At 41.7% G+C, this 12,160-nt stretch overlaps 1 protein-coding gene across 3 annotated transcripts in view; it reads left to right on the forward strand.

The window, feature by feature from the left end:
* HPSE2 (heparanase 2 (inactive)) overlaps positions 1 to 12,160 on the forward strand; it is a 786,995-nt gene that overhangs the window by 759,999 nt on the left and 14,836 nt on the right. For all 3 annotated transcript variants that reach the window (XM_032134711.1, XM_032134691.2, XM_032134716.2), the window contains one exon: positions 1,946 to 2,092. In XM_032134711.1, coding sequence (XP_031990602.1) covers positions 1,946 to 2,092 — 147 coding nt within the window. The remainder of the gene's footprint in view (positions 1 to 1,945; positions 2,093 to 12,160) is intronic.

The raw sequence follows: 12,160 nt of genomic DNA on the forward strand, positions 1-12,160 counted from the left end.
CCAAAATGGTGAATAGTTTTATAATCTTGAGGTAGGTAAAACAGCAAAAGAAGAAATCAAAAAGATAAATTTGACTACATAAAAGTTTTTTAACTTTTATATATTAAAATACAATATAAATAAACTGAAATGGTCAAAGAAAACTGGGGGAAATTTTGCAGACAAAATACTAGTCTTTAATAAATAAATTGTTTTAATAAATCAACAGAAAAATAGGCAAAGGTGTCCGGGCACGTTGTCTAACGCCTGTAATCCCAGCACTTTGGGAGGCCAAGGTGGGTGATCACTTGAGGTCAGGAGTTCAAGACCAGCCTGGCCAACATGGTGAAATCCCATCTCTACTAAAAATACAAAAATTAGCTGGGTGTGGTGGCTTACACCTGTAATCTCAGCTACCAGGGAGGCTGAGGCAGGAGAATCGCCTGAACACGGGAGGCGGAGGTTGCAGTGAGCCAAGATCGCGCCACTGCACTCCAGCCTGGGCGACAGAGAAAAAAAAGAAAGAAAAGAAGGAAAGGAAGGAAGGAAGGAAGGAAGGCAGGCAGGCAGGCAGGCAGGCAAAGGACATGGTCAGCTTAGAAAAGAAGAAATGAAATGGTAAATGAAAAAATGCTGCATGTCAGTATTAATTTTTAAAAACACAAATTAATACAACATTGAAATCCCATTTTCACCTCTCAGGTTAACAAAGATATTTTAAAAAAACACATTTGAAGTGTTCTTAGGGGTATAAGGAAATAGGTGCTCTCATACAGAGCAGGTGGGAGCAAAATCAGTGAAAGCTTCCTAGAGAGTTAATATCAATGTCATCAAAAAGTGTGTATCTGTCAAGATAGGTGAGGTTATGCTGCAGTAATGAATAATCCCCAAATCTCTATGGCTTTCAATAAGAAAATTTATTTCTCATTCACACTGCTTGTCCATTATGGCTCAACTGTACCTCTGCCCACATCATCTTCATTCAATAGAACAGCCTTTGTCAAGAACATTGTCAGTCTTTTGGCAAAGGGAAATGAAACATGGCAAAAGATGGGCTGAGTCCCAAAGCTTCTGCCTAGAGGTTTTACCAAGTCCACTCACATTTCATTGGACAAAGCAAATCACATGATCACTCAGTAGGGCAGGAAGAAAAAATCTTCCCACAGGGAGGTACACCACTGGGAATGAACTGGAAAATTTGATGAGGAATCATACAACACACATTTCCCTTGGACTAATGATTCCAACGTCTAGGACTTTATCCATCAGAAATAAAAAGTTTATATACATGACATAATTTATAATGGCAAAAATGTTCAAACATGAGTTGTCTGAACTGCAAACCTAGGGGATTAGTTAAATAAATTATGTTACACTTCTATGATTGAAAAGTTTAGTATTCTTCTATAAGTAGAAAAAGATAGAATCACATGGGAATATGTTTAAGATGTTCATTAATGCAAAAAAATCTCTGTGAATAATGTGATTCCAGTTATGTAAAAACTGAGTAATAATGTGTCAAAGTACTCAATAAATATTTGTCAAATTAATAAACTAAAAAATACTGGAAGGATGTTTGCCAAAATATTATCATATCTCAAGATATGAGAGTTATGGGGAATTTTCTTTTTCTTCTTTTTGTTTCTCAATATTTTTCCTTTTTTGCAATCAGCATGTTTTACTTCCATACTATGGTAATATATGCCATAAAATATATACATTTTATTTTCTAAAATCATTGCAATAAGTTTAAACAAAAACAAAAGAAGTATGGCAGGAAGTGGCTATCATCTTTGCAAGAAACCACAATAACAAGGCCTTCCTGTCTTTTAGGGTCTATGGTGGCCAAGTTTTTAAGTGCCATTTTCTGGGCTGTTCATATTTTGTACAGTCTATAAATTATTTAGAAGCATCTAACTGACCACTTTGTTTCCATCTTTCACTTCTCTCTTTCTCTGGATCTCAGCCACAACTACGTTCGTGGGTCCATTACACTTTTTATCATCAATTTGCATCGATCAAGAAAGAAAATCAAGCTGACTGGGACTCTCAGAGACAAGCTTGTTCACCAGTACCTGCTGCAGCCCTATGGGCAGGAGGGCCTAAAGTCCAAGTACGTGCCAACCTGAAAATAGCTCGGGAGCAAGTGCAGCAGGAGCTAAGGGAGGGGGGAGCTGAAGACACCAAGGTTGCTACTAATTCTCTCAAGGGCTCAGTGGGATGGAGTAGGACAAAGAACGGTCTGGGGTCAGGTGACTGCTGACTCCTTTTGGGAACATGCTCAAGCCCGTCCCTATCTTAGATTCCTCAATTGTAAAGTCAAATGGTGGAGAAAGTATTTCTCAACAAGGGTACTCTTGGTATTTGAGTGAGATAATTCTTCGTTATACATGACTATCACGTTGTAAGCTGTTCAGCATCCTTGGCTGCTGCTTACCAAATGCCAGTAGTGCCCCATGGTCATGTAACAACCAAACATCCTGGTAGTTGAGAACCATGTCCCTCACAGCTGTAACATTCTGTAATGCTGACTCCCTTGTTGTTACCTTCTATTAACCTCACAGGGCTTACAGGAAGGAGCACTAAACAAAGAGTTTAGTGCTCAAAAGGTCAGAGATAAAGAGTCTATTCTGCCCCTAACCTCATGACTTGAGCACCTCACTGCTCCATCTCAGCTTCTTCATCTGAATAATAGGACAGAGATTATATTTTGAGGGCTCTGTGACCCTTTGAAAACTCTACAAATAAACGATTCTGTGACACTCCCTGCCTCCGTCAGTCTCTATTAGAGACTTGACAACATGGATCTCTACAAACAGAACAACTCTAGGCCACAGTGAGAAGGGCCTGGTGAAGGGCAAGGCCACCCCAGCTCCCCGAGTAAGGCCTCTCAGGAAGGGCATGGGATGCTGCACAGACTGGAGGCATTCCTATTCCATTTTTAATGTTTACCAAGTTTAACAAAGCTGTAAACTTGGAGCAGGTGGCTTGCACTCCAACAGCTGCCCACAAATATTTGTGCTATAATTATTCACTGTTTTACTGCAACCTTGGTGGCTTGCATTTGGCTTCCAATTGTATTTGCAATGGGAGAAAAAACAATCTGGGAAGTCACTTATTGAGTCTCTTTAGCCCACCCTAGATCTTCATTTTCAGTCTCGGTATGTGAACCGAGCATGTGAGCTGGCTCTTTTTTCTGGCTACATGTACATTGCGTCTGCTTTTCTTTCTTCCCGGTCCTACCTATGTCAGCAGGACTCTAGTGAGTATTTTATCCCCTTTCTCTCCACTTCTGAGTAGTTCATGATGAGTGTGCTGAATTCCTGGCCTTCATCCTAGGCAGGAGACCTGGTTCTGGTCCCAGCTTTGCCACTAAATAATCATATGACCTGGGAAAATTATTTTATCCTAATCCTTTGGCCTCAGTTTCCTAATCTTCAGATTTCAAGGGTTGTTGTATATGTGGTAAAGTCCTGTGCAGCTTGAAAACTCTCATCCTGGGTGTGATTTTCTGAGGATCATGAGTGCATTTAAATCTCCTGCTGCCATTAAATAATGATCTGCAAAGCCATTTCTGACAGAAGGGCTGACTGCAGCAGTGATTAGGGTTCTCTGGTTAGGGTCCTCTGGAACCGAAGAGCTTAGAAGCTGAGCCTGCCCAGTGTCAGGAAGACTGTGTGCACTGTGTGGAGGGGACTGGCCAAATGCTTTAGTCTAACAAGCCAAAGTGTCCATCCCTGCTCTGTTACTTGCTGGCTGTGTGTCTTTAGGCAAGTTATGTCATCTCTGTGAGCGTCAGTTTCGTCATCTGTGAAACCTCTCTTGTGGAGCAAAGTAAATGAGGTAATCTGTGTAAAGTTCCTGACACATAGTAAATGCTCAGTAAATGTCCATTGCCTTCCTTTTCCTCAACTCAGAAATCTGGCTGGTTGAGAAAGAGGAAGGATACAATTGCTTTCCCTAAGAATGTTCTTCCAAAGAGGAATGTTTTCAGACTTTTAAGATAATCTGTTGACAAGACATTTGTTAGGATTATGATAAAAAGTCATGCTATGAATTACAAAAAAGCAAAAGGATGAAACAGAAGATGATAGTCAAGGGTAGCATTTTTTTATGAGCTTCTTTTCCCTCCAACCAAGGATGCGGGCAGGCCTCTAAACCTATTCGCCCCACCCCTATATCCCTGCCTCCAAGATGATTCACCTGCTGTTTGGAACTGGCCACACCTTAACCCCTGTCTTTCTATACCTATCCTTAAGGGTGACTGAAGGGACTGACTCCCACTGGCTAGCAATATGCCATATGTTCAACTTTTGCCATCACCATAATAGTGAGGAGTTGTGTTACAACTTTGTTAAGAATGTAGGAAACCAGCCAGGCACAGTGGCTCACACCTGTAATCCCAACACTTTGGGAGGCTGAGGAGGGGGAATTACTTGAGGTCAGGAGTTCAAGATGAGCCTGGCCGACATGGTGAAACCCCTTCTGTACAAAAAAAATACAAAAATTAGCCAGGTGTGGTGGTGAGCACCTGTAATCCCAGCTACCTGGGAGCCCAAGGCAGGAGAATCACTTGAACCTGGGAGGCAGAAGTTGCAGTGAGCTGAGATCACACCACTGCGCTCCAGCCTGGGCAACAGAGCAAGACTCTGTCTCAAAAAAAAATGTAGGACAGGGACAAGGACAAAGAGAATTTCATTCTACAGGGATCCCTAAGAAGGAGTTGGTAACACCCACTGAGCTCAAATAATAATGTCAGGTAATTGGAAGAACACTGGAACTGGAATTAAAAGGTGAGGATCTGAATTCAGATGCTACCATTTATTTTTGTGATCAAACCTGAGCTTCCTTAACTGTCAAATGGGATTATTATGAGACTCAATTTGGAAAATATGGTTGAAATAAAGCCTTCCACAAACCCAAGCATATGCATACATCTATAAATATAAATACAGATACACTCATAACGATTTTACATATGTTGGATTAGAGAGTTTTGGATTGGAATTCAAGGGAACTGGATTCCAGCCCCTGATCCTGCCACTAATTCACTGTGAAATGTTGGGCCTTCATTCTTCTGAGTCTGTTCTGCCTATAAATTACTGCCAGTTTAACACCTCTCCTATTCTAGACCTTATTGGCTCGACCCTGGGCTGTGCCATGGTGGACTGTAAGCTGCCAGACAGGGACTGTCTCATGTACATGTTCAAGACCACATCTAGTGCTTTGCTCAGCAGCTACTAAAGAGCTGAGTGGTCCGTGATGGGGGTCTCACAGGAAGGGTGTGGTTTCAGTGAAGCAGACTGTGCAGAAAGGGATGAAAGGAAATGCTAGGAAGTGATTTCAGCCTTTGGTGTCTCTTTCTTTTTTATAAGCCTCTGGGGCCAGACTCTGTGTTCTATGTCTGCTAGTTCTTGCTACAGCTTGAAGCCATATTAGCTCAGAAGGGGATAGAAAGTTCTGGGAGCAGAGGAATGTGCAATTGCTCCTGTCTGGAGGAACCAGGAAGAGGATATAGAGCAAGTCAGTGCCCCCTGCCCCAATTCAAGCCACCAGTTGGGTATTCTGGTCTAGTGTTTCAGGAGTAGAGAGAGGCCTGAAGACTTCTTTGATTGTTCGAGGACATGGGGTAATTCTCATTCTCTTAGAATTGCCACTGGGCCTGGGAAGACTTGAAATCTCTGAAAGGGCATCTCTATGTGAACTCAGAGCTAAGGTATGTCAAGTCTCACATAGGAAGCACCCTTGGGGTCACTATTTATGTATGGTCTAGGCAACCACATTCACAAGAAGGTTCTTGTTTCCCATCTCAGTGAATGAACCAATCGTAAGACCCCCCTACTCCAGTCCCAACTCCTTATATAAGAGACTGTTCTTATTCTAGGAACCAGACAAAAAGTGGGTGCTCTCTAGCCCATAGGACAGAAGTTTTAGAAAATTGCAGTGTGTACAAACAAGAGTATTCTGCATCTGGAACACATATTCTTCCGGGAGTAGCTGAAGGAAATGGGGAAATTTAGTTCAGAGGAGAAAAGTAAGGTAAGTCATGAGGACTTTCTTCAGAGGACTGCCAAGTGAAATTAAACAGATTTGGCCTAGAATACTTCAAAATGACAGAAAACCAAGGAGTGCAATTTAAAAGAGATAGATTTCACTTCAAAATGAGCTCGTTTTCCAAAGGCTTGCCTGGTCTGACCGAGGTCAGGATAGGCTTTCTCAGGAGGTAGCCTATTAATCAGAGTGTGAGCAGCCATCTCAGAGGTGCTCTAGGATTCCTTCCTCAGTCGGGGGTTGGACAAGAGATTATAGCTTCCCTTTGAGCTCTGAAATTCTATTCTCTTCTGGTCCCCATTCCCCCTGCTTCCTCTTCACTTTTGGAGCCTGTGTTCTCAGTGGTCACCAGCAAAGTCAAGCCACTAAGAGGCCACACAAAGAGGCTCTATGACTAGAGGAAGTGGTGGCAGTGTCTGGCTAGTTTTGTTTTCCAGAAAAAATCCAGCTGTGGGTCCCTCCCTTGTCATGTTACCTGGTTTCTCAACTTTCTCAGAAGAAGATGGCCCCATTCACATCCAGAACAATAGTTCCCATTCTGGATAAGTCAGAGGAGATTTTGGGGGCATCTGCAAAAGACAGAATCTACCCATTGCCTTGTGTGATCACAAAGCAATAACCACTGTCCTCTAGGGCAGCGGTCCCCAACCTTTTTATCACCAGGGACTGGTTTCCTGGAAGACAGTTTTTCTACAGACTGTGGGGGGGTTGGGGACGGTTTGGGAATGAAACTGTTCCACCTCAGATCATTAGGCATTAGATTCTCATAAGGAGTGTGATCTCTTGCGTGTGTAGTTCACAATAGGGTTCACACTCCTATGAGAATCTGATGATGCTGTTTATCTGACAGGAGGTGGAGCTCAGGTGGTAATGCTCACCCACCACTCACCTACTGTGCAGCCCAGTTCCTAACAGGATTCATCCATGGCCCAGAGGTTAGGGAGCCCTGCTCTAGGGAATCATTTGTACCTGATAAATATCTCCAGTGTCTCTCAACAGAGAAGCAACATGAAGTTTGGCCTCACAAGCCAACTGACATCAAAAATCGAAAGGACTTACCTTTCCAGAGAAAAAGCAAACCAAAAACAGGTGTTAGGTCAGATCCCAATGTTCTCCCTTATGTGCCTTGTTCAATTCCATTTGGAGGGAAAACACTCCAAAAATTCGGAAAAAGGGAAGCAACTTTCATCACATTGGCTGTTTTGTTCTGACACATTGACCTGAGGGAACCAGCAGATGCCAAGAATCCTGAGGTGGAGTGACACTGGGAGGTGATCTGGCTCTCTCCCCTAGCCTTCAGTCTGTGGCCAAGCCATCTGGACCAGAGGATGCCCCACATTTAAAGACCTCTCAGAAAGGGGTGACCACAATTTCAATCCTGTCTGAACACTTAATTTTATAAGAACACTGGGGCCCACTGTACCTATGGCTGCAACTTTATAGATAATGAAAAACTTTAATAGCCATTATCTCATTTAACCTTCTGACAGAACCATGAAGCATATAGAATAATTCCTGCCTCCCTTCCATTTTAGAGTTGAAGACACTGAGTCTTAAAATATTAAGTGACTTATTCAAGCGTCACACAACTAGGAAGTGACAAATATAGAAGTCCCTAGGATCCAGTTCCCCTGACCCTTACTCCAGTGCACTTTTTTCAACAATGTGCTACACCAACAGTCCAGTACTATAAAATTATCATTACATAAGATGAATACACATTTGGATAACTGGACTCTGTTATGATATTGTCTGGGTTCATTTCATCATAGGCTCCTTATAGAACGAATATATTTGAAGAGTATTAGGTTACCCAGAAGTTTTCTCCTTCAGGCTAATTCACGCCAGTTTCATTAACTTTTCTTCACAAGTCCAGAATTCAGACTGCCCCCCCTCCTTTTTTTTTAGACAGACTCCCACCCTGTCACCCAGGCTGGAGTGCAGTGGTGTGATCTCAGCTCACTGCAACCTCTGCCCCCCAGGTTCAAGCTATTCTCCCATCTCAACCTCCTGAGCAGTTGGGACTACAGGCATGCACCACCACGCCCAGCCAATTTTTGTATTTTTAGTAAAGATGAGTTTCCACCATGTTGGCCAGGCTGGTCTCAAACTCCTGACCTCAGGTGATCCACCTGCCGCAGCCTCCCAAAGTGCTGGATCACAAGCATGAGCCACCATGCCTGGCCCCAGACCCTTTTAAAAGTTCTTCTCTGAGCTACTTCTAAGACTGTCTCCCCGTCACAGAATTCTAGTAAAAGCACATTTTTTTTTCCAGAAAAACTGGGGAATTCTCTTCTATTTTTATTATGCTCTTCTCAAACAAAGGGATTATTAAAAACCAGCAATGACTCTAGATTTGTTTAATTTGAGGTATATAAAAATCAATACCAATAGGTTATATTCCAACCCCATATACACAGGCACCTTCACCTCCCTCACACCTAACAGAGCCCATTCTCAGAGGTATATTTCTGAGGGAAAGATGCCAATAAGGGCGGCTTCCCAAGGAAACTGGAAAGTATATCTCTTCATCCATGCATCAGTTTTATTGATCCTACTTTGTGTCAGATATAACTTCTTCCTCTTCAGTGGTCTAATTTGCAGGGACTAACTAAAATTTTAAAAGAATTGTGGTCCTGGGCTGGGCGTGGTGGCTCACACCTGTAATCCCAGCATTTTGGGAGGCCGAGGTGAGGGGATCACAAGGTCAGGAGATCAAGACCATCCTGGCTAACACGATGAAACCCCGTCTCTACTAAAAATACAAAAAAAAATTAGCCAGGCATGGTGGCGGGTGCCTGTAGTCCCAGCTACTCGGGTGGCTGAGGCAGGAGAATGGCATGAACCCAGGAGGCGGAGGTTGCAGTGAGCTGAGACCGCGCCACTGCACTCCAGCCTTGGGTGACAGGGTGAGACTCCGTCTCAAAAAAAAAAAGAATTGTGGTCCCATAGCTGTAAGGGCTCAAGAGTTCCAAGTAGACAAATTAGGGGGAAATTCTGAATGTAAAGTTCAATGTGAATGTTTCAGATCAGAATGTCCCTTGATCTTTCCAATTGCGAGGCCATATCCTCACCTGGCTTTCAAGAGCTATTTAATGTGGGGTGTTTTGGGGTTGTTGGGGAGGGGATGCTGAGATGAATCTCAGAATCTCCTAAAGGAGCTCAGAAGAATCTCCTAAAGGAGCTCATCTCTGTTACTAGAAACAAACAACTAACAGGAAGCAGCCTGTGGGTGGTGCCATAAATAGACATGTAAAGTATTTCTGCTTTGGGGCTAATAGGTTCCATATTAATGTTTAAATTTCAGATCTGCATGAGCCTCTCCTTTAGCTGAAAAAAATCTCAAGTCTCCTATGAACCAAAAATCTTATTGCCTATTCTGTGAAGAAATGAACATCTTTTTTTTTTCCTTTTTCCACATACTGCTCATTTTTTCCATCTCTCTGGGATATAACTTTAGCTTTGATTTCACCCTCATTAAAACCTATATCAAAGAAAAACATTGGCATCTAACTGCATGCCTTTAGAGAGGTGTCATTTGATGTTAACCAAACAGAATGGTTCTGAAAATACTCAAGTAACTCCCAGGTGCTAAGACTTTAAAAATATTTTCGTGTCCCTGTTGGAACAGACCAGACCATATTATGATATTTCATCTCCGGATTCAGAGCTTGGCTAATGTGAAAAATCCCGAGGGGTGAACTGGCCACCACCTGACCCGCCACAATCTCTCACTAATGATACCTGGAAGCACCATGTTTAGTTTCTGGACACAGAGAGATCAGGTAAAAGAAGCTTTGGGAAAAACCGTAACTCCATTAATTCAATACCAAGACTCAGATACTCAAAAACAAAACATGAAGAGTTGTTTCTGGGACCCATAGGCCATTTGTCCATTTATCCCAGCAGACTGAAGACATCTAAGTATTTTAGTTCTACACTGCTGATATTAGTTGGTACCTAGACTTTTTGAACTCTGGTCAACCAGATGTACTCCCTGCAGGTTTCCATTATCTTCACTTGTCTGGGATCATTTAAATTAGTTTCTTTTAAAAATAAACCATTCTATGAAAGTTCTGTAGTTAGTAAAAGATGACTTTATAAAGGAAAAATTTCAAAGAACTCATATGGGTCAAGAGGTTTCTTCTATAACATCCCCGACATAAAGCTTTTCAGTTTCTGTTTGATGGGATGGCTCGTCTCAGGAATTGGCTCATGCTAGGACTAGACAGCTCTGATTGTAGGAAAGAGCCTCCATGTATTAGGCCAAAGGTGTTTTCCTGCCCTTTCTACTCTTGCTTTGGAAAAAGTAAGAAGAGAAAATCTATACCTTCTTCTTTATCAATTTTTCTATATATCTACCCTAAAAGCTCTAGCCTCCAAGCTAAACACTCTCAGATCCTTCAGCCATTCCTCAAACGACCTGGTGTTCAGATTGCTCACCTTAGAATCCATTGAGTTTTAGAATTTTATCTCACAGGATTAACCTTTCCATTTTCTCTTTCTTTCTTCTCTTTCTTTCTTTCCTTCTTTCTTTCTTTCTTTCTTTCTCTCTCTCTTTCTTTCTTTCTCTTTTTCTGCCTTCTTTTTTTTTTTTTGAGACAGAGTCTCACTCTGTCACCCAGGCTGGAGCGCAGTGGTGCAATCTCGGCTCACTGCAACCTCCACCTCCCTGGTTCAAGGGATTCTCCTGCCTCAGCCTCCTGAGTAGCTGGGACTACAGGTGCGTGCCACCAAACCTGGCTAATTTTTGTATTTTTAGTAGAGACGAGGTTTCACCATGTTGGTCAGGCTGGTCTCAAACTCCTGACCTCAGGTAATCTACCCATCTCGGCCTCCCAGAGTGCTAGGACTATAGGCATGAGCCACCGCGTCTGGCCACCTTTCAATTTTCTTACCTCATCCAAACTTAGTTGAAGAGGTCTGAGATGGAGGAGGAAATATGAACATTTTGTTATTACAATTCACCTCACCAACACAATATAGTAACATTTTTTACATCTTTGCCAACTTCATAATAAAAAAAGTATTCTTATGTAAATTTCTATTCTTTGAGCATTAATGAGCCTGAAGATTTTTCATATGTTAGTATTGTATTGCTTTTATGAATTTTCTATGTCCTTTGCTATTTTTCTATTGGGGTATTAGTCTGTTTTATTAAGTTTGCTCTAATACAGGTATACGGCAGTTTCCCCCATTGCTATCTATGTATTGAAATATTTTCTCTAGTATTTTATTTGCTATTTTTCTAACTATTAGAAAGAGTATTATCTTGACATACAGAAATATTCCCTTTTATATAGTTAAATATGTTTACCTTTCTTCCATTCTACTTATATGTGTATGAATTTATATTCTTGAAATCAGATCAATATGCATCTTTATTTTCTTCCAGATTCTTTTTTGTTTCACTTGTATTCATTTCTTTGATTCACTCAGAATCTGTTTTGATGCATGGTAAAAGGTAAGGAGCCTCAGTGCCTGTAATGTTCAGGCTGAGAGCATGTGAGGAAAGCTGTTAACCCCTGCAGGGCTTCAGATGTTAAAATATCAGGAAAAATAGGATAATTTTTTACAAAGCAAGACTTAAAATGAGACATCTTTGACCTGGAGCAAAAGGCCCCCCTGGTGCAGATCAACCACATCAGCTGCAGCCCTTTTGAAAGGCCATTCAGAGCCCCTCAGCAGGAAAGACAAGCTGCAGAAGCTGAGAGCACCGAATGGCAAGAAAGTGCCTGGGATCAGGGAGATTTACGAGCTGGCTGTGAGTTAACAGGAAAGTGGTACTTACTCTAAACACTAGCATTCAGGTTAGTGCCCCAGTTCAGAAAGGCCGAAATAGACACTGTAAAAAGTGGAAATATAAATATATATGTATGAGTATATATATATTTATAAAAATACTTATACTTAAGGTTCTGAGGCAGTATATAGAAAAAAAGAAAGAGAAGTAAATATGTAGAGAAATGAGCCTCACAAATCTTGTTAATGCAAGCTTACTCATTGAAACCCAGAGGAGTTTGGATTCTTTTAGCCCTTGTGCTAATTTAAGAGATAGTAGCTATAACCAATGTTAGCTACATAAATAAGTATATACATATCTGAAAACTACAGTGAGGATACTGAACGA

The sequence above is a fragment of the Hylobates moloch genome, unplaced genomic scaffold (genome assembly GCF_009828535.3).
Source record: "Hylobates moloch isolate HMO894 unplaced genomic scaffold, HMol_V3 SCAFFOLD_3, whole genome shotgun sequence".
Lineage (NCBI taxonomy): Eukaryota > Metazoa > Chordata > Mammalia > Primates > Hylobatidae > Hylobates > Hylobates moloch.